We start from the raw sequence: 22,400 nt of genomic DNA on the forward strand, positions 1-22,400 counted from the left end.
CCCCTGGGACTCACATGGCTTGGTCCACATCAGATCACTTTCCAGCTCAGAAGCAAACAAAGCTCAGACCCTTCCCTCTGCATCGTGCTGTCAGGAGCAGGAGTGATCAGACCTCTCCAGCCCCAAGGAGCTCACAGACTTCTGGGCAACAGATGAGCCATCAAAGGCAGAATCTGAAAGGTCGTGCGAGAGACGGTCAGCTCTTGTGCTGTGGGATAATAATAACGGCTGTCATTTTCTGTAGACCTACTGTGGGCGTGTAGTGCCATCAGATCCAAGGTTGTGTGTGATCCAAACCACACCCCTGCGTGATTGTACAAGAAAAATGCGGGCTCCAAAGAATGGGTAGCCTGCACAGAGGAGGGGAAGTGACCCTTTTGGTTTGGAGGTGAGCTGAGCTCAAGGTTGAGGAGGATTCTGACCAGTAGAGGTGGTGGGAAGAGGGTATGTTTGGGGACAGAGGTGAGGAGAAGAAAGTACATGACAACGATGGTGGTGATGATAATGATGATGGTGATGGTGACGATCATGGTGATGGTGATGACAGTGATGGTGATGATGGAGGTGGTGATGATGATAATGGTGGTGGTGATGATGGTGGTGATGGTGATGATGGAGGTGGTGATGATGATAATGATGGTGGTGATGATGGCGATGGTGATGATAATGATGGTGATGATGGTGATGATGGAGATGGTGATAGTGACAGTGGTGATGATGATAATGGTGGTGATGATGGCGATGGTGATGATGATGATGGTGATGATGGCGATGATGGAGATGGTGATAGTGACGGTGGTGATGATGATGATGCTGGCTGTGGTAATGACGATGATGGTGATGATCATGGTGATGATGGTGATGGTGGTGATGATGGTGATGATAATGATGGTGATGATGGCGATGTTGGAGATGGTGATAGTGACGGTGGTGATGATGATGATGCTGGCTGTGATAGTGACGATGATGGTAATGATCATGGTGATGGTGATGATCATGGTGATGATGGTGACAGTGGTGATGATGGTGATGGTGATGATGGAGGTGGTGATGATGATAATGGTGGTGGTGATGATAATGATGGTGATGGTGATGATGGTGATGGTGATGATGGAGGTGGTGATGATGATAATGGTGGTGATGATGGTGATGGTGATGATAATGATGGTGATGATGGCGATGATGGAGATGGTGATAGTGACGGTGGTGATGATGATGATGATAGCTGTGATAATGACGATGATGGTGATGATCATGGTGATGATGGTGACAGTGGTGATGATGGTGATGGTGATGATGTCAATGATGATGTCTCACCGTGTGCTTTCCAGGCACCGGGCCGAGCATGTGAATTATTATCTCATTTGCTGCTCACAGCAGGCTTGGGAGGAGCATCTATCATCATCACCATGTATAGATGAAGAGCCTATGCTTGATGGTTTCAGTAGCTCGCCCCAGACATCTTCAGCCCCTTGTGGCTGAGTGCCCTCTGACTACCACACTCACCAGACCGCCCTCACTGCTCCGGTCCTGGTGTCACCTCTCAGCCCTGACAGCTGTGTGCTTACTTGCTAGGGTATGGAGTCATGGCGGATGGGACAACCACCTATGTGAACGCATCTGTGTGCACCGTGAACTACCAGCCCGTGAACCCACCCATAGTCATCGACCTCCCCACACCCCGGAACTCCTGACTGCCCCCACGGCCCCAGTGCTTCCCACCCGCATCAGCTACATACACCTAGCTGAGAGCACGGACCTCCAACCCCCCTTCCTTTCATGCAGACAGCCCGTCCGGCTGCAGGGACCAGCCCAGCAGGAGGGCTGAGGCCTTGGAATGAAGAAAATCACCCCGACTCTTCAGCCTTCTGTCATTTGGAGTCAGGACCCTGCAGGTCCGTCAGGGGTTCTGCGCTCATCGCTGATTTCTGCGTGTCCCTTCCGTGTGTTCCTTGTTAAAGGACCTACTACGCTCGTGGCCCTGTCCTGCTTGGGAAGTGACTGAATCTTTATCCTTCTCAGTTGGACACCCTCGTGGGTTTGGGAAGCCGCTGCTCTTGGACACATTCTGGAAGTTCTGGCACAAAATCTCCTTCTCACCGAGGGTCTGTGTGGCTGCAAGCCTCAGGGTTGGGGGGTGGGTGGGTGTGTCGTAGCCTGAGTGCAGGCAGCCCTTCCATTCCTTGCAGGCCTCCGAGGGAACGATCAGGGACGTCTCAGGAATCGGGCCGCACCTGGCCAGGCCGACCAGCCCTTTGCTTCGTGGATTCCCCCGTTTTCTTCCTGTGGGCATTTTTGCTGATGTAAACTGTGGCCTGAGCACCCCGGGCACCTGCTCGGAGCCTGGACTTGGGGGGTTGGTTCTACGGCACGAGCCTGACGAGGGCCCAGGACCAGCTGGAGGGTTCCCAAGTCCTGGATGCCCCTGGTCCCCTGGGGGCTGCGCTGCTCTGCAGAACTCAGAAGCCTGGGGGGCTCTGCGGGCCGAGGCTGCCCTGCCCCCTGTACGCGCCCATACGGGTGTGGACACACACGTGCACGCGCGCACGCACACACCCACACACACGTGTGCTCACGCCCGCCTCTTAATTTAATAAAGTGGACCCCATGGTTCTCATCGCTGCCCTCGACTGGGTTCTGTCCCCCAGTGGGATTTCCCTCGCCCCTCGGATTCTGGCTGCCGTGCCCACAGCCGAAGGAGGCTGAATGTTTCACAGTCGCGCTGCCGTGTTCCTGGGTGCCAGCCGGCGGCCCCCACGGGAAGATGGCACAGAGACAGAGATGGGCTTGGGCTCCGGCAGCTCCACCCGGGGGGCTTCTTCTTCTTCTTTAAATTAGGACTGGGGGGTTGGGCTGAGTCTCTGATGGACAGAGAACCAGCAGGGCCTCGTTGGGGTGAGGCCAGTGAGGCAGGATTAGCACGTGCAGGGTTAGATTCTGCCTTTATTTAAAATTTGGATATTTTGTTCATCATAGATTTTTCTTCCTGCATTAATTTTGATTTTTAAAAACATCGCATTAAAATAGTATCATTTATCTCGATCTCTGAGTTTTTTGGCGCCCCTTAAGTTGTACACCTGAGAGGAGGGCCCTGCTCACCTCCCCTTAGTCCCAGGCCTGGGGACCAGCATTTAATGAGCCCTTTGCAGATACGATCTCATTTCCAGCAGTCTTGCAAGGTGGGTACTGCTGTGCCCCATTTGGAGATGAGGAGATTGAGATCAGAGAGGTGAGGTAACCTGCCTGAGGGTGCACAGCTCAAAAGAGGCGGAGGCAGGATTTGAACCTTGGTCTCTGGCTTCACAGCCCCTGCTCTCCCACCACCCAAAGCTCCTGCCCTACAAGGCAATGCACGGTCCAAGGCTCTTTTTTTTTTTAAGGGTCCTATTCAGCACCTGTCCGGTTCATTTCTCATGGAGAGCCCCTGGAGTCTTGGACGACCCTGTTCTCTGCGCCCAGGATCCCAGGAGACCATGATTCCTTCCCTACTCAAGTGGGGCTCCCCGTGGGGCGAGGGGCACCATCCGGGGAGCCCAGTAGCAGCGCCACGTTGGCCGAGGCCAGCTTTGCTCCGTGGGGTGCAGGGTTTCAGGAATCCTTTTTGGCCCAAGTGGTTCCTGGTAGCCGGGGATGTTTACAGGGTCTCTGGGGACAACTCTGACGCACGGTGTGTGTGTGAATGTGTGGGGTGGAGAGGACTCCAGACCCTTTCAGTAACCTCTACGGAATTTCTATGCGGACCAAGAACTATAAACTTAAAAAAAAATTTTTTTTTTCCTAACGTACCTTCAGAATATGGTGTATTTTTATGTGGAAAATAAAAGTTATGAAGGCAGCTGTTACTTTAAAAGAAAATTCATTAAAAGTCCTTGAGGTATGAAAGATGATGGCATGCTCCTCAATCATTTCGGCATAACTTGATTGTGGCTGTAATTTTTTTTGTCTAGCATGTCAGACAATAAAGTCTTTGTAAAAAGAAAGAGAAGTCCTCCCGGTGCCTCTTCCTCTGTGTCTCCGGGTGTCGTGTGGGGCATGTAGGGGAGGAGTGGCGTCCTCCTGGCCAAGTCCTGAGTCCTGGGCTGAGTTCAGAGGCCAAAGACCATCCGTGTGCCAATGACTGGCATCCTTCTGCTTGCTCCAGCTTCCCTCAGAGGAGGTTGGCACGTGCAGTTCTGTGCCTTGTTGTGTTCAAATAGCTGGAGCACCTCGTCCCCCCAAAACAGAATATCTCAAAATGGCCTTAGCTCTGGCCTCTTCTCGAAACAGCAAGTTCCGATCCAGCCCTTGTCAAACTAAGGGTCCTGGTGTTGCCCAAGAAAAATACTGGCAGGTGTAACAACTCCAGTTCCAAAGCTCCCTATGCTGTAGAAGTTCTGCCATTTTCATCCATCCATCAACCCATCGATCTAGCCACTCATCCATCTACCCAACTGTTCACTTACCCATTGATCAATCCGTTGATCCATCCATCCATTCAACCACCATCCATCCAACCACCATCCATCCATCCATCCACTCACCCACCCATCCATCCATCCAGCCCACAAACATTCACTGAGCACCCCTCTTGGACCTGGCTTGGAACAGGGATGTGGCAGTGGTGGTAGTGATAGATTTAGGAGGTAGATTTAGGAGGTAGGGGTGTGCGGAGCCAAGGATGGTAATGGGTGTTAGCTGCCCGTCATGGAGGGGGCACATGGGGCGGGAAGAACAGGTTGGAGGAAGGGTGTTGAATTCTGTTTGGGATTCATGAGCTGGAGGTGCCCTTGGGTTATGCAGGGGGAGGTGTCCAGTGGCCAGCCGGGGGCGGGGGTGATAAATGGACCTGGAGGGGAGGAGCCTCTCTGGAGACCTATATTTGTGGGTCATAACCAGAGCCACGGGGCTGGGGGAGCAGGCTGAGGCAGCCCATGATGGCATCAGCCCTCAATGACCCTCTCCTGTCCTCAGACTGGCCCACCTGTCATATGCCCTTCCAAAGAGCTCCCCTCCACCAGAGCCTCACAGGTGCCTACAACGACCGGTCCTGGGCCTTGGGTCCCCGTCCGTAGCCCGTGGGGAGCAGCTGTTCTGTCTGAGGCACCCCTTCTGCTACGCTCGGCCATTGTGTACCCAAGCAGGGGCCCCGGGCAGGGTCAGGGACGCACCGTGGCTGCCGCCGCCTCTGGCACTGCCGTCACACTGCAAGCGCTGCTTAAGTGCCTGGTACCCACCTTGCTGATGGGCAGCAGCCGCTAAGCTCTGAGCTGTGTGCTCCTGTTGCCTTCAGTGTAGACGGGCTCTGATGTGTCCGGGGTTTACACAGTGGTGCAGGTGGTTCAGCACTCATGCTTTTCAGCCATCTTTCCCCAGGTGCCCCCGGGGCACGATGGGACGATACAGGATGGGGTCCCTGGTGACGCTCCTATTGTCCCTGGGAGCCCGGTGGGCAAATCCAGCGAGCTGCCTCCGCCCCCTCTGCCTCCGCCCTTATGCGGAGCTCGTTCCCAGGGAGCCCAGCCCCCAGATGCTTTTTCTTGCAATTCAGCTTCCATGAAGCTGGTCCTTGAACCTCCACCGGGACCAAATTGCCAGGCCTTTTTCTTCCAGGAGACCCCGGCACCACCCTCCTGAATAAGCTAGTAGAGGTGACAAGCTCTATGGAGCTTCACCCAACGCTCTCCCCTAACACCACCCACAGCTCCTAGCTGGGCCCAAACCTGCCTGGCCAGCTGGGGGTCTCGTCACAGAAGATCTTAGACCCTCCAGGGGGCCCTCAGCCCCACCCTCCCCTTGAAGGCATGGACTGGGAAGTCCTCCAAGATGTGGGAATTAGGCCCTGCTGTCTGGAAGCCCGAGGGGTACTTTGGAAGGCTCATCTGATCCCAGGAAAGAAGCTGAACCTTTCAGCTGCTACTTGCTTGGGGCCCAGTGAGTGGCAGACACAGTCAGGCTTGAGGACCCCAAGGAAGATCAAACCCAGTGTGCAGGGGAGATCAGGGAAAACTTCCTGGGGAGGGAGCCTGGCCGGGCCCTGAACAACAGGAAATGATTTCCCTCTTTAAAAAAAAACTTTTTATTTTGAAATAATTTTACATTTACGAAGAGCTGTAAAGATGGTACAGAGAGTGCCCACATACACTTCACTCAGTTTCCCCTAATGTTAACATCTTATATTCCTATGTTACATTTATCAAAACTAAGAGATTAGCAGCAATATAAGACTATTAGATCTTCAATTGGATCTTTTTTTTTTTTTAATAAATTTATTTATTTATTTGGCTGCATTGGGTCTTCGTTGCTGCGCGCGGGCTTTCTCTAGTTCCGGTGAGCGGGGTCTACTCTTCATTGCGGTGCGCGGGCTTCTCATTGCGGTGGCTTCTCTTGTTGCGGAGCACAGGCTCTAGGCATGTGGGCTTCAGTAGTTGTGGCACATGGGCTCAGTAGTTGTGGCTCGCGGGCTCTAGAGCGCAGGCTCAGTAGTTGTGGTGCACAGGCTTAGTTGCTCCGCAGCATGTGGGATCTTCCTGGCCCAGGGCTTGAACTCGTGTTCCCTGTTTTGGCAGGCAGATTCTTAACCACTGCGCTACCAGGGAAGTCCCTGGATCTTTTTCATTAACATCCCGTCCACGAGACCATGTTGCATTTAGTCATCATGTTTGCTTAGCCCCCTGTGGTCGGCGATATTTTTCCCCCGCCTTTCCTCAATTTTCACGACCTTGAAAGTTTTGAAGAATACTGACTATTTGGTAGACTGCCCCTCAAGTTGGGTTTGTCTGATGATTTCTCATGATTTGTCTGGGGTTATGTGCGGAGGTGATGTGTCCTTCTCAAGGCATCATATCTGGGGTAACATTAGACCACCGTGACTTATCACTGTGGATGTTAATCTTGATCACATGGTTACGGGATGTCTGCCAGGTTTCTCCACTATAAAGATACTAGTTTTCCTTTTCCATACTCAGTTTGTTAGAAATGAGTCACTAGTTCAGCTCACACTCAAGGAGAGGGGAATGAAGCATCAAAGAATGTGGGCATATGATAAAATCACCACATTAATTAATACCTATTTGGAGGAGACATTTCAAGGCTATGCAAACCTCCTAAAGTTTTGCGCACTAATTTTAGCATCCATCCGTGGATCTTGCCTGGAGCAATGGTTACTGTGGTGTTCTCATGATGATTTTCTATTTCTTTTTCCCTCCTACATTTATTATTTGGAATTGTTCTGTAAGGGAGATTTGTCCCTTCTCTGTCATTTATTTATTTACAGCAGCATGGATATTCTTTAGGTTAGAATCTCATGCTATCATTTATTTCATTGGTCAAATTGTTCTAACTTTGTCCCTTTGGGAGCCCTTTCAAATTGGCTCCTGTGTTCTTTTGACATATTCCTATTTTTTTGTTTGTTCGTTTGTTTGTTTCACTTTCTTGCTTTCTGCTCCAGGCTCACCTTGTATTTCTCTTGCCCCAGTGCTAGTATCAGCCATTTCTCCATAGAGTTCTGGCTCCTTTTATTTAGAAACTAAGATCTGGATTGTAGATGGACTGGTTGCTACTATCACTATTTCTAGACCCTCTTAGTGGACAGAGCTAGGAAATATTTGTAGTATACTAATCCATGTATACATACACTTATCTATCCCTGCCTCTGTATCCGTCCGTCCATCCATCCACCTATCATCTATTTATCTTAAAATAAGCATTAGTTCATACTGACAGCCTCCCCTCTGACGCTAAGCCAGCAATGCAGAACTTACTCTTGCCTTGCTGCCTTGCCCATTTGTAACTTTTTCCTTTGACAATCAGAAGCCTGGCTCCCATATCTACAATCAGTTTAGGTATTTGTTTGACCCTAGGATACCTACAAAGCACAGAGTCTCAGAACTGCTGATCTGTACCCCTGTAAGAAACATTGTTACCAACCAGAGTACAGGGTTCACGTGCAATCTTTTTGCCTTTAGGTTTACAGTCTAAACTCTGTTTTCCAAGGTTAAATTGGTCCGCTCCTTTCCCCCCACCTAATCAGTGAGGTTTTGTCATATATTTGCAATACAATTAGATCCTTCAGTCACAGTCTGCATTCCATCCTGAGACCCCCTGACACGCTGATTGGCTGTTTCAAGTTTGCATACAATAGAGTTCACTCTTTGTAATGTACAGTTCTATGGGTTTTGACAAATATTTAGAGTTATGTATCCACCACTCCAGTACTATAGGGAATAGTTCCATCACCTGAAAAATTCCTGCATTTGGCCCCTTTTTAACCACACCGTTTTCCAAAGTAGCTGTATGCTTTTGTAATCCCACGGGCAATAAATGACTTTTCCTGTTGGTCCACATCCTCACCGGAATTTGGTATTGTCAATTTAAAAATTTTAACCAAATCTAAAAAAAGGCTGCAAATGAATCTATCTACAAAACAGAAATAGAGTTACAGATGTAGAAAATAAACTATGGTTACCTGGGGTTAAGGGGGAGGGGAGGGATAAATTGGAAGATTGGGATTGACACATACACACTACTATATATAAAATAGATAACTAATAAGAACCTACTGTATAGCACAGGGAACTCTACTCAATACTCTGTAATGGCCTATATGGGAAAAGAATCTAAAAAACAGTGGTTATATGCATATGTATAACAGATTCACTTTGCTGTACACCTGAAACAAACACAACATTGTAAATCAACTATACCCCCCCAAAATTTTTTTTTAAAAATTAAAGAATTTTAACCATTTGAGTATGTTATATCTCATTGTGGTTTTAATTTCCATTTCCCTAATGACTAATAATGTTGAACATCTTTTTATACGTTTATTTGCCATATTTCTTTTGTGAAGCATCTGTTCATATCTTTTGTGCCCTTCTTTAAAAGCTAGGTTGTTTTTTTTCTTGTTTTTGAATTTTAAAGTTCTTTAGGCACTGGATACAAGTCCTTAATTGAATACGTGATTTGCAAATCTTTTCTTCCAGTCTGTAGGTTGTCTTTGTATACTCTTAACAGCTTCTCAGAGCAAAAGTTTTTAATTTTCATAAAGTCCAGTTTATCGATTTTTTCTTTTATAGATTGTCTTTTTGGTGTAGCACATTGACAAACCCAAGGTCATGCAGATTTTCTCTGACGTTTTCTTGTAGAAGTTTTATGTTTACATTTGGGTCTATAATGCATTTTGAGTTAATTTATGTGTAAGGTGTGAGGTATATGACAAGTTTCATGTTTTTTCAAATGGACACTATTTTTCCACAGAATTGCCTTTGCACATTTGTCAAAAATCAGTTGACTATGTTTGTGTGGGTTTATTTCTGGGCTCTCTATTTTGTTCCATTGATCTAGAGGTCTGTGATTTTGTCAAAATCATATTCTCCTGATTACTATAATTTTATGGGTAAATCTTGAAGTTAGGTAGTATGGGTGCTTCAATTTTGTTCTTTTTCAGTTGTTTTGGCTAATTTAGCTCCTTTATATTTTCATATATATATATATATATTTTTTTTTAAAATAGATCTTTATTGGAGTATAATTGCTTCACAATACCGTGTTAGTTTCTGTTGCACAACAAAGCTAATCAGCCATATTCATACACATGTCCCAATATCCCCTCCTTCTTGCGCCTCCCTCCCATCCTCCCTATCTCACCCCTCTAGGTCATCACAAAGCACCGAGCCGATCTCCCCGTGCTATGCTGCTACTTCCCACCAGCCAACTATTTTACATTCAGTAGTGTATATATGTCAATGCTACTCTCACCAGGGACTTCTGTGCATTAATTTTGTATCCTGCAACCTTACCAAATTCATTGATTAGTTCTAGTAGTTTTCTGGTGGCATCTTTAGGATTTTCTATGTATAGTATCATGTCATTGGCAAATAGTGACAGTTTTACTTCTTCTTTTCCAATTTATATTCCTTTTATTTCTTTTTCTTCTCTGATTGCTGTGGCCAGGACTGCCAAAACTATGTTGAGTAATAGTGGTGAGAGTGGACATCCTTGTCTTGTTCCTGATCCTAGTGGAAATGCTTCCAGTTTTTCACTATTGAGTATGATGCTTGCTGTGGGTTTGTCATATATGGCCTTTATTATGTTGAGGTAGGTTCCCTCTATGCCCATTTTCTGGAGAGTTTTTATCATAAATTGGTGTTGAATTTTGTCAAAAGCTTTTTCTGCATCTATTGAGATGATCATATGGTTTTTATTCCTTAATTTGTTAATGTGGTGTATCACATTGATTGATTTGCATATATTGAAGAATCCATGCATCCCTGGGATAAATCTCACTTGATCATGGTGTGTGATCCTTTTAATGTGCTGTTGGATTCTGTTTGCTAGTATTTTCTTCAGGATTTTTGCATCTATGCTCTTCAGTGATATTGGTCTAAAATTATCTTTGTGATATCTTTTTCTGGTTTTGGTAGTGTGATGGTGGCTTTGTAGAATGAATTTGGGAGTGTTTCTCCCTCTGCAATGTTTTGGAAGACTCTTAGAAGGATTGGTGTTAGCTCTTCTCTAAATGTTTGGTAGAATCTGCCTGTGAAGCCATCTGGTCCTGGACTTTTGTTTATTGGAAGATTTTAAATTACAGTTTCAATTTCATTACTTGTGATAGATCTGTTTATATTTTCTAATTCTTCCTGGTTCAGTCTTGGAAAATTGTACCTTTCCAAGAATTTGTCCATTTCTTTGTGGTTGTCCATTTTATTGGCATATAGTTGTTTGTAGTAGTCTCTTATAATCCTTTGTATTTCTGCAGTGTCAGTTGTGATTTCTCCTTTTTCATTTCTAATTTTATTGATTTGCGTCCTCTCCCTTTTTTTCTTGATGTGTCTGGCTAAGGGTTTAATCAATTTTGTTTATCTTCTCAAAGAACCAGCTTTTAGTTTTATTGATCTTTGCTATTGTTTTCTTCGTTTCTATTTCATTTATTTCTCCTCTGATCTTTATGATTTCTTTCCTTCTACTGACTTTGGGTTTTCTTTGTTCTTCTTTCTCTAGTTGTTTTAAGTGTAGGGTTAGATTGTTTATTTGAGATTTTTCTTGTTTCTTGAGGTGAGATTGAATTACTATAAACTTCCCTCTTAGAACTGCTTTTGCTGCATCCCATAGGTTTTGGATCGTCGTGTTTTCATTGTCATTTGTTTCTATGTAGTTTTTTATTTCTTCTTTGATTTCTTCAGTGATCTCTTGGTTATTTAGTAGCGCACTGTTTAGCCTCCATTTATTTGTGTTTTTTACAGTTTTTTTCCTGTGATTGATTTCCACTTTTATCGCATTGTGGTCAGAAAAGATGCTTGATACGATTTCAATTTTCTTAAATTTTCCGAGGCTTGATTTGTGACCCAAGATGTGATCTATCCTGGAGAATGTTCCATGTGCACTTGAGAAGAAAGTGTATTCTGCCACTTTTGGGTGGAATGTTCTATAAATATCAATTAGATCTATCTGGTCTATTGTGTCATTTAAAGCTTGTGTTTCCTTATTTATTTTCTGTTTGGATGATCTGTCCATTGGTGTAAGTGGGGTGTTAAAGTCCCCTAGTATTATTGTGTTACTGTCGATTTCTCATTTCATGGTTGTTAGCATTTGCCTTACGTACTGAGGTGCTCCTATGTTGGGTGCATAAACATTTATAATTGTTATATCTTCTTGGATTGATCCTTTGATCATTATGTAGTGTCCCTCCTTATCTCTTGTAACAGTCTTTATTTTAAAGTCTATTTTATCTGATACGAGTATTGCTACTCCAGCTTTCTTTTGATTTCCATTTGCATGGAATATCTTTTTCCATCCCTTCACTTTCAGTCTGTATGTGTCCCTAGGTCTGAAGTGGGTCTCTTGTAGACAGCATATATATGGGTCTTGTTTTTGTATCCATTCAGCCAGTCTATGTTTTTTGGTTGGGGCATTTAATCCATTTACATTCAAAGTTATTATCAATATGTATGTTCCTATTACCATTTTCTTAATTGTTTTGGGTTTATTTTTGTGGATCTTTTTCTTCTCTTGTGTTTCCCTGCTTAGAGAAGTTTCTTTAGCATTTGTTGTAAAGCTGGTTTGGTGGTGCTGAATTCTCTTAGCTTTTGTTTGTCTGAAAAGCTTTTGACTTCTCCATCGGATCTGAATGAGATCCTTGCTGGGTAGAGTAATCTTGGTGGTAGGTTTTTCTCTTTCATCACTTTAAGTATATCCTGCCACTGCCTTCTGGCCTGTGGAGTTTCCACTGAAAAATCAGCTGATAACCTTATGGGATTCCTTTGTATGTTATTTTTTGTTTTTCCCTTGCTGCTTTTAATATTTTTTCTTCGAATTTAATTTTTGTTAGTTTGATTAATGTGTGTCTTGGTGTGTTTTTCTGAGGGTTTATCCTGTATGGGACTTTCTGTGCTTCCTGGACTTGGGTGACTATTTCCTTTCCCATGTTAGGGAAATTTTCAACTATAATCTCTTCAAATATTTTCTCAGACCCTTCCTTTCTTTTACTCTTCTTCTTCTAAAACCCCTAAAATTCGAATGTTGGTGCATTTAGTGTTGTCCCAGAGGTCTCTGAGATTGTCTTCAATTCTTTTCATTCTTTTTTCTTTATTCTTCTCCTCAGCAGTTATTACCACCGTTTTTTCTTCCAGCTCACTTATTCGTTCTTCTGCCTCCGTTATTCTGTTATTGATTCCTTCTAGTGTAGTTTTCATTTCAGTTATTGTGCTGTTCATCTCTGTTTGTTTGTTCTTTAGTTCTTCTAGATCTTTGTTAAACATTTCTTGTATTTTCTCAATCCGTGCTTCCATTCTATTTCTGAGATTCTGGATCATCTTTACTATCATTACTCTGAATTATTTTTCAGATAGATTGCCTATTTCCTCGTCATTTATTTGGTCTTTTAGGTTTTTACCTTGCTCCTTCATCTGTGATATATTTTTTTGCCATCTTATTTATTTATTTATTTTTATGAGTGGGATTGTACTCCTGTTTTACTGGTTGTTTGGCCTGAGGCTTCCAACACTGGAGTTTGTAGGCTATTGGGTAGAGCTGGGTCTTGGTGCTGAGATGAGGAACGCTGTGAGACCTCACTCCGATGAATATTCCCTGGGGTCTGAGGTTCTCTGTTAGTCCAGTGGTTCAGACTCGGAGCTCCCACCGCAGGAGCTTCCGCCCAAACCCGTGCTCACAAATCAAGATCCCACAAGCCACGTGGGGTGGCAAAAAAAAAAAAGAACAATAAAAAGTAAAAAATAATATTAGACTAGGAAACTAACAGATATGTTAGAAAGAATGTAAAAATAAAAACATAGATGAATCAAAAATCGAAAGGTACGTCAGTATCACAGTAGTAAAAACAAGGAAAAGGGAAAAGGGAAAAAAAAAAAAAAAAGGAGGGTGGGAAAAGGCCTTGGCTGTGGAGGGCAGGGCCTAAGCAAGGGCGAGGTTTGGGCAGTGGGTGGGGCTAATGCTCAGGACCCACAGGGCTGGAAAATACCTTGGGGGCTGTGGGGTGTGGGGCTTAGAATCAAAGAAGAGAAGGGGCCCAGGCGTGTCCCCCACCCCTGGTCTCAGAGGGAGGAGCACCTCACCTGGGAGCTCAGCAGGCTCCCAGTGCCCGAGTGGGCGGGGCAATGGCCCTCTGCTCCTCTCGCGTTCTTCCCGGAGAGTCCCTCCCACCTGCCTCTCCTGATCTCTCCAGCCTCAGGGGTGCCGACGTTGTCTGGCCTCCACTTCTCCTCCTCCCTTGGTCCCCCTACATCCTACCGGTTCACTGTGGGGTTCCTCCCATCTCCTTGGGGATGAGAGCCCCTACTAGCAGCCATCAGGCACCCTAGGTGTGGGGAGACTAACTCCTCATCTTCCCACACTGCCATCTTGACTCCGCCCCTCATATATATTTTTGGATTGACTTGACATATAAATCTTGCTGAGATTTTGATTGGGATTGCATAGAATCTATAGATCAAACTGGAGAGAAGTGATATTTTAACAACATTGAGTCTCACAATTCATGAAAACCATTTATCTCTCCATTTATTTAGATTTTTGATTTCTTTCATTTATGTTTTGCAGTTTTCATCATACAGATCCTATACACATTTTGTTAGATTTATATCTAAGTACTTAATGGGGGTATATTATAAATAGTACTGTTTTTTAAACTTCATGTTTTGATTGTTCACTGTGGGTACATAGACATATAATTAACTTTTGGGTACTGACCTTGTCACTCACTTAGTTAGCTTATTTATCTTGTTGGTGAGTTCTTTGGAATTTAACCATGTCATCTGCAAATAGAGACAACTTCATTTCTTCCTTCCCATTTTTATTTTTCCTACCTTATTGCACTGGTTAGGACTATTGGTATGATGTTGAATAAAAGTGATGAGAGAGGACATTCTTGCCTTTCTCCTGATCTTAGGGGAAAACATTCAGTTTCTCACCATTCACTGTAATTTTAGCTATAGTGTTTTGTAAATGTTTCTTATTCAGTTAATGAAGTTCCTTTCTGTTCCTAGTTTGCTAAGAGGTTTTTTTATGAAATAGTGCTGAATTTTGGCAAATGCTTTTTCTGCATCTACTAAGATGATCATACGTTCAATATGATAGGTCTGTGTGTGGACCTCTGTGAGCCTTTATCCTCCTTGGAGTTCATTGAATTTCTTGGATATGCAGATTCATGTTTTTCTTCAAATTTGGGAAATTTTTGGCCATTGTTTCTCCAAATATTCTTTCTGCCCCTTTCTCCCTATCCTTTCCTTCTGGGACTTCCATTGTGCATATGATACCCTACAAATCTTTGAGGCTCTGTTCATTTTTCTTCTTCAAGAAAGAATTTTGTTCTTCCTTTATTTATTTATTTATTTCTGTTCTTCAGACTGGATAATCTCAATTCACTCATATTCAAGTTTTCTGATTCTTTCTTCTGCATCTTCAAATTTGCTGTTAAGCTCTTCTAGTGAATTTTAAATTTCAGTTAAACTTTTCAAACTCTGGAATTTCTTTTTGGTTCTTTTTAATGCTTTTGATCTGCTTATTTAATACTTTTAATATCCTCTATTTGGTGAGATATTGTTCTTGTACTTTCTTTTTGTTCTTTAGACATGGGTTCCTTTGGATATTTGAATATATTTAAAATAGCCGATTTAAAGTTTTTGTCTACTAAGTCCAATATCTGGGCTTCCTCTGGGGCAGTTTTTATTGATTATATTTTTTCCCCTGTGTATGGGCCATACTTTCATGTTTCTTTGTATGTCTTATAATTTTTTATTAAACACTGGTTATTTAAAATAATGTACTATAGCAACTTTGGAAATAAGATTCTCCTCCTCCAAAGGTTTATTGTTGTTGTTGTTTATTGTAGTTGTTTATTTAGTGACTTCTCTGAAATAATTCTGTAAAGTTTGTATTCTTTGTCATGTGTGGCCATTGAAATCTTTTCTCAGGTAGCTTAATGGTTAGCTAATGATTAGGCAGAGATTTCCTTAAACACTTGGAAGCAGTAAATCTCCCAATCTGCTGCTGAGCTCTGTGTGCATTTGGAATCATGCCTTCAACACTCAGGTAGGTAGTTGACAACTCTGTTTTAGCCTTGATTTCCTGCTTGTGCAGAGCCTTAAGGTCAGCTAGAGATGACAGCTTAGGGCTTTCTCATGTCTTTTCTGAGCACGCACACATCCCTGGGCATGTGCCCAGCCCTACGCACATACATGGCCTTCTAGATTCCCAGGAATATCTTGGGAACTTTCCAAACCCTCTTATTCCTCAGCTTTTCCTTTTAAGCGTTCTGTGTAGTCTATTGGTTACCCCAGCTGTTATCTACTGCCTCAAGCAGCCGCAAAGTTAAAACATTTGTGTGTAATTTTTTTTTGACAAACGTCCCCTCCCCTACTCTGGGGGAAATGTTTTTTCATACCTGTAACTGTGCAGTCTCTGAGTCAGTTCACATACAGGCAGTCTTGCAAATGAGGTCTTCCAGGGAATCACTAGGCAGGTCAAATAATGCTAATTCTTTGGGAATGAGGCTTTGAAAGTGCTCCAGCTCTATTCTGTTCCCTCCAGTGCCTGCCACTCTGCATTGAGAGAGCTGTTATTTCTCAAGGCTACTGTGGAGCCGGAGGTGGCTGACTGGGCAAGCTAAAATGCCACAAAGCTTGCTGTCCTTGCTAGGTTTCAGCTGCTTTTCTTGAATAAATGTTCCTTGGGTTCTTGCAAATCTTCGGTTAAGTTCTAGAATTCTGAAAAAGTTGATTCTAACAATTTGGAGGAGAGACGTGTCAGAGGTCCTTATTCTTCTAATTTTGCCTCTATGATTCCATCTTATCTCCTGTATTGACTTATTAACTTTTGAAAGTATATATAACTTTTAACTTTTAAAACTCTCTCTCCCTCCCTCTCTCTCTCTTTCTCTCATATGCATATGAGAATCTTATGTATATAAAGGAATCTTGCCTGGTCCAATAAGCTTCTTTTCTCTATAGTTTAAGGTCTTTCACTAATTTTGGAAAATTCTCAGCCATCATTTATTCAAATATTTCTTCTGCCCCATGTTCTCTTTCTTCTTCTTAGTTTCCAATTATGTATATGTTAGACCATTTTATATTGTCCCACATCTCTCTGATATTTTATTTTTCCCATTCTTTCTTCTCTTTGCATTTCAATTGGGGTACATGTTATTAAGCTATCTTCAATGTCACTCATTCTTTCCTTGATTGTGTAAGTCTACTGATGCATCTGTCAAAGGCAATCATTATCTTTGTTACTGTTTTTCACTTCTAAGATTTCAATTTGCTTCTTACAGTTTCCACCTCTCTGCTGAAACTTCCTGTCTGATTATATGTGTTGTCTACTTTTTCTACTAGAGCTTTAACATACAAATTGATTATTTTAAATTTCTTTTCTGATAGTTTAAAATCTGTGCCAAATCTGAGTCTCATTCTGATGACTGCTTTGTCTCTTCAGACTGTTTTTTTTTCCTTTTAATTGCCCTTTGGTATGCCTCATAATTTTTTATTGAAAGCTGGACATTTATATAGCAGATGTCAGCAAACTTTTTCTGTAGAAAGTCAGATGGAAAATATTTTAGGCTTTGTGGGCTACATACAGTCTGTCGATTCTTGTCCTTCTTGCTCTTGTTCTCTTTCTCCTCCTCCAACCTTTTAAAAATGTGAAAATCATTCTTAGCTCATAGACTGTATGAAAATAAGCCACAGGCCCTATTTGGTCCACTGGTTGTGATTTGCTAACCTCTGATACAATAGAACAGTAGATGCTGAGGTAAGTATTTTTTACGCTTGGAGAAGAATATGTCTTTCTTTCTGTTGGGACTTTAGTGTGGGGCTTGGGTTGATCTTGTCAGGAGTTGGGCTGCATTGAATTTGCTCGCAGCTTGCCTTTGGGTCTTCCTTTGTGCTGATCCCTGGAGCGATGGGCTCTTGTGGCTCTCCTAGCTGTTTCCCCTTTCATTGTTTTTTTTTAATTAATTGATTAATTTATTTATTTTTGGCTGTGTTGGGTCTTCGTTCCTCTGCGAGGGCTTTCTCTAGTTGCGGCGAGAGGGGGCCACTCTTCATCGCGGTGCGCGGGCCTCTCACTACCGCGGCCTCTCTTGTTGCGGAGCACGGGCTCCAGACGCGCAGGCTCAGTAGTTGTGGCTCACGGGCCTAGTTGCTCCGCGGCATGTGGGATCTTCCCAGACCAGGGCTCGAACCCGTGTCCCCTGCATCGGCAGGCAGATTCTCAACCACTGCGCCACCAGGGAAGCCCCCCCCTTTCATCTTATCTGATGATTGTCGGTGTGGTGGTGGAGGATGGGGTGGGGGCTTCTCTGAGGTTCTGATTCGGCCTTGCATACTTTAGCCTTCATGAGTGCCCTGCCCCTCCTGCAGATGTAATACAGGGCTTAGCATGTATTTCTGCCCCCGTCCGCCTCCAGAAGTAGAGCTTCTTCTGCCCCCTCGCCTGCACTGGGTTCTGACCGGTGCCCTCAGGCTACGGTTTTGCTGTCCTTTTCTCCGCATATGGAGCTTTCTGCTCCCTTCGAGGGATGGGGAGATGGGTTCTGGCAGAGTTTCAGCAGTGGCTGCTGGTACCCTCTTCCAGCCACACCGCTGCGGGGACGGGGACGGAGGAAGCTTCCTCTGGACCTTCCCTGATCTCTGCGAGCGCCTGGTGAGGTTCCTGGAGGATGCAGACTCCTCTGTGTCAGAGCCCCCAGAGCCTTCACATTCTCAGGTTAGCCCACATTTGGTTTTGAGCAATCTGTTAAAAATGTCCAGCTGAATCCTCTTACTAGCTTATATGGTATTCTGTGATGTCTAGCCCAGGCAAGCAAATGCTTGGGTCTTGTTTCTCCCTGCAGGCACCTGCCTATCTCCAGACTTTAGTGAATTGTTTGCGCTGAGCTCCGTTCTCAGGTGGGTTTAAGGAAAGTTGTTAACTTGCGTTTTGTCCAGCTTTTCTCCTCATACAGGTGGGAGTGATGCTCTTTCCAGCCCTCTGCATCTCAAAGCCCAAAACCACAGGTGCTTCTCAAACCTCTGTTGTGTCATGCTTACTAATAGCTCATTGGCCAAAACAAGTCACGTGGCTGAGTGTGGATTCAAGGACTGGGGAAATAGACATTATTTAGCAACAGGAACTTCAAGGTCAAAAGCAAGGGACATGGCTACATGACGGGGAGACAAATGGGGCCATTTGCTTTAATATGAGTTCTACTGGGGTGGAAAAGTGGGCCCTCAGTTCTTTCAACACAGTAGGATCCAGAAGGGCTGTTGCTCCCAGCTGGGCCTGCTCTGGGAAGGCTACCCACCTGAAGACACCTGATCGGGATACAAGGGCCCAGGAAAGAGAAGAGGGAGGGGACCGGTGGTCCCGGCGGGGAGCACGGTACTGCCTTTGGGAAATGGCCCAGCCCTCTTGGCCTCCCAGCGTTGACTCTGAGGGCCCTCGGCTGAAACCCTCCCTCGACCCCTTGCTGAAATTCTGTCCTGAAGTCCAGCTCTAGGCGTAGGGCCAGGGCTCTTCAGGTTCCCATACGCAGGGCTCCCCCCACCAGCCCTGACCTCCTCTCTTTTGATTGTCTCTGACCTACCTTGTTGGGGGTTCTAGGAGGCAGGTTTGGGTTTGACTCGTGGGGCTGGGCACAGACCGACTGGTGGACAAGCCCGAGGGAAGCGGGGTTATCTTCATTTTGCAGATGCGGAAATGGAGGCTCAGCCAGAGAGGTAAGTTGCACAGGGGCCAGGGGATGAGCAGGGGGCAGCTGGACACCCTGATCCTCAGTCCAGCCCTGCTCTGTTGACTCAAGCTTGAAAGGGCCAGGCATTGGGAAAGCAGCTGCCCCACCTCTTCTGGGGTTAAGGGAGAGCGTGGCTAACAGCCCACTCGCCTGGAACCCTCGGCTCGGAAGCTCTGCTAACTCCGAGAGACAACCCCCCTGCAGAGCCAAACTCTTTCCACATGTGGTCCTCACAATGTCCTCTGAGAGGGGGCCGTGATTGCCCATTTTACAGATGTGGAAAGTGAGACTCAGAGGGGTGAAATGACTTGGCTGAGTGTCATGGTAGAGCTGGAACTGGAACCCCATCTCACTGACACCAAAACTACTCTGAGAATGTTTCAGGAGGGCTGGTGGACAGTTGTGACCCCACTGAGTCCTGCTTCTGTGTCAGGATGAGCCACTCGCCTCTTGAGCCCCTTCTTGACCTGGAGGCCCCCTAAGTCCCTCAACGACAGACCACAGGCTGCTGAACAGCACCAGATGAAATGGGCACCTCAGCCTGGGGAAGTCAGGAAGGCTTCCTGTAAGAGGCAGCTCTGCACTGAGTTTTGAAGGACAAGTTAGCATTCCCTGAGGAGCAGGTGCAGCGTGTGGGCGACATCTCAAGAAGGCTGAAGCCCGGCACACGGGGTGGGGGCTGGGCACACAGGCGGGGCCCCGAATGCTGGGGCAGGGGCACAAGGGCAGGGCATCCTCCCACCCCCGTCCCTTAGAAAGAAGAGCTGCTGGGGCCGAGGGCATTCCTGTTCCACGGCCCCTCCCTCCCTCCTCCCTGAACTCAGGCTGCCCTCAGGGCAACCCTTCCCCCTTCCCCCGCAGTGGGCATCTTCGTCCTCTGAGCCTCCCCCAGGGCCCGCAGGTTCTCTGGGATCTGGGGGCCTCCGCAGTCCTGGCCCAGACAGACCTCCTCAGCCTGGTCCCCGGTGCCCCCCTGCCAGGCTGGGGGGTGCCTGGCAGAGGGGCAGGAAGCAAGGGGCCGCCTCCTCACTCCTCACGCATCCCAGAGGGCGTCCTTCCCTCCTCCACCTGGGCCTCAGGGTCTCCATCTCTCCACTGGGGACGGAGACCCCACCCGGCCCGCTGGAGTGGCGGTGCAGCCAGCAGGGCTCACAGGAGGTTAGCTCTGGCCTGGCTTCCTAAGAGCTCCCATGGCCTCTGGTTGAACATTTGACTCCTTCCCTGGTCAGCAGCCGTGTCTGTGCCCGTTGGGAGCAGGGAAAGGAGGAGGCGTGGTCATGGCAGTGACGGCCACAGGAAAGGGGAGGAGAAGCCAAGGCCGTTGCCCAGGCCCTGGGGAACCCGCCCTCCGGTGGCTGGGGCTGCGGTGGGCGCTGGCCGGGCCTCCCTCTGAGGGAAGTGAGGCCCACTGGCCGTGTGTTGCTCGTGTGTTTACTCAGGGTGACAGTGGAGGCTCCTTGTCCCCACCCCTCCCTGACAGCCTGGGGTCACACAGCTCAGGGGCAGCTCTCTTGCCTGCCTCTCCTGTTCCTTCCAGAACCTTCCAGAAGGCAGCAAACTGTCTCCCTTCCATCTTCTTCATGATGGGTGGAAAGGACTGCGGCGATTTAAAACCTCTCTTAGCTTGTCACACCCTGTCGTGACCAAGCAAGAGTCCCTCCCGAAATGGGCGCTGGTGGGTGGCTCCAATCAGCTGTCAGCTCGCCGGGCCCCGGAAAGGCTGAGCCCCCAGAGAACACATGCGGCCTGACTTAGATGTCGGCCGCTCCTCCGTGACGTCAGCCTGGTGCCTGTGTCCCCAGGGGCAGAGAGGTGGCCCTGTGGACAAGCCCAGCAGGGGCACAGACGTGACCCAGGTCGAGGAAGTGCTGTGGCATCCCTGAGGCACCCAGCAAGCTCTTATGAATAAAACCTTCAGAAAATCTGAGTTTTGAAGTTTATTGTTGGTGGTTCTTTTAAAGTCTCAAGCATCATTCTTGCAAAGACTAACATTTTAATTTGCTCAAACTGACGAGGGTCCCGAGGCTCAGCGGGGCAGCCCCGAGGCCCTCTGGAAGGCCGCTGCTGATGCTAGAGCCCTGTGCTGGGCCCGGGATGACCTCGGAAAGACGCAGGCCGGGTGTGGGTGTGGGCTCTGTTTTGGGGACACTCTGGAAGTTCGTGAGACACCCCGATGACAGATTCTACTGGTCTCGGGGACAGGCCCTGCAGTCCCCGTCTGTCCGCGCTGGGCTCGCAGAGCTGGCCCCCTACTGAAGGAAGGCCCGGAGGAAGTCGTTGTAGGAGATTTTTGAAGACAGCGTCTTGTCGTAATACTCCAGGATGTGGAAGAACTCCTCCTCGGAGAGGTTGACGCTGTACTGCCCCAGGACCTGCAGGAGAGACGGGGAGCCCCCGCTGGTCTCGGAGCCACTCAAGGAGGCATGCGCCCACCTCTCCTCCTGCCCCGAGCCTGGACCGCCCACCTCCGGAGCTGCCCCCAGCAGCTCTCTCTCCCGCTTCCCTTCTCCCCACCCCTCTTCTCTGCCCCCCCACCCAACAGGGCAGCCCCGTCCAGCAACACGGGTGTGGGACAGGAAGACCCCTGGACTTCCCTTCAGATGGGAGCCGCTGGGGTTCCCTACTCCTACCCGGCCCTCCCAGAATCGCCTCCCCGAAGGGTAGTGAGGCTGGTCAACGTGGAGGACGAGGAGGATGGACGGAGAGGAGGGGACTGGAGGGGAGACCTGGCCACAGCGCCTTAGCTAGGGTGGGGCCTCGGGGTGCGGCCCACCCAGGGAGGAGGGCAGGCCCGCAGGTGCAGGGTGCAGGGAGTAGTTATGACCCAACAGTAATACAGCCTGTGGCAGAGCCTGCTATTGCCCAACCAATACCGATTGCCCTTTCCCCTTCCGTTATCAGAACCCTGATTTTCTTCCAGGCTGCTGGCAGTCCACCTAAAAAAGCGACATTTCTTAGCTTCTCTTATAGCTAGGTATGTTCTGGCCAGTTAAAACTAAGTGAGAATGTTATGTGGGACTTCTGGGAAGTCTCTAAAGAAGAAGGGCATGCCCTCTTTCTCTCTTTTCTGCTGCCTGGAATGTGAAAGTGATGCTGGGGCTTTAGCAGCCATCTTGGACCATGAGGCGACCTTGAGGCAGGAAGTCAGGTGTTGAGGATGGTAGAAAAAAATACAGATGTCCCCGATGACTGTCCGGCCACC

At 46.9% G+C, this 22,400-nt stretch overlaps 2 protein-coding genes across 2 annotated transcripts in view; one reads left to right on the forward strand and one right to left on the reverse strand.

Annotated features, from left to right (window-relative positions):
• MPPED1 (metallophosphoesterase domain containing 1) overlaps positions 1-1,694 on the forward strand; it is a 64,509-nt gene extending 62,815 nt beyond the window's left edge. Inside the window, exon 6 of the mRNA XM_059934892.1 lies at positions 1,576-1,694. Coding sequence (XP_059790875.1) covers positions 1,576-1,694 — 119 coding nt within the window. The remainder of the gene's footprint in view (positions 1-1,575) is intronic.
• Positions 1,695-21,146: 19,452 nt separating this feature from the next.
• Positions 21,147-22,400, reverse strand: part of EFCAB6 (EF-hand calcium binding domain 6) — a 248,207-nt gene continuing 246,953 nt past the window's right edge. Inside the window, 1 exon segment of the mRNA XM_059937122.1 lies at positions 21,147-21,570. Coding sequence (XP_059793105.1) covers positions 21,448-21,570 — 123 coding nt within the window. The 3' untranslated portion in view covers positions 21,147-21,447.

This window comes from Balaenoptera ricei, chromosome 10 (genome assembly GCF_028023285.1).
Source record: "Balaenoptera ricei isolate mBalRic1 chromosome 10, mBalRic1.hap2, whole genome shotgun sequence".
NCBI classification, from domain to species: Eukaryota; Metazoa; Chordata; class Mammalia; order Artiodactyla; family Balaenopteridae; genus Balaenoptera; species Balaenoptera ricei.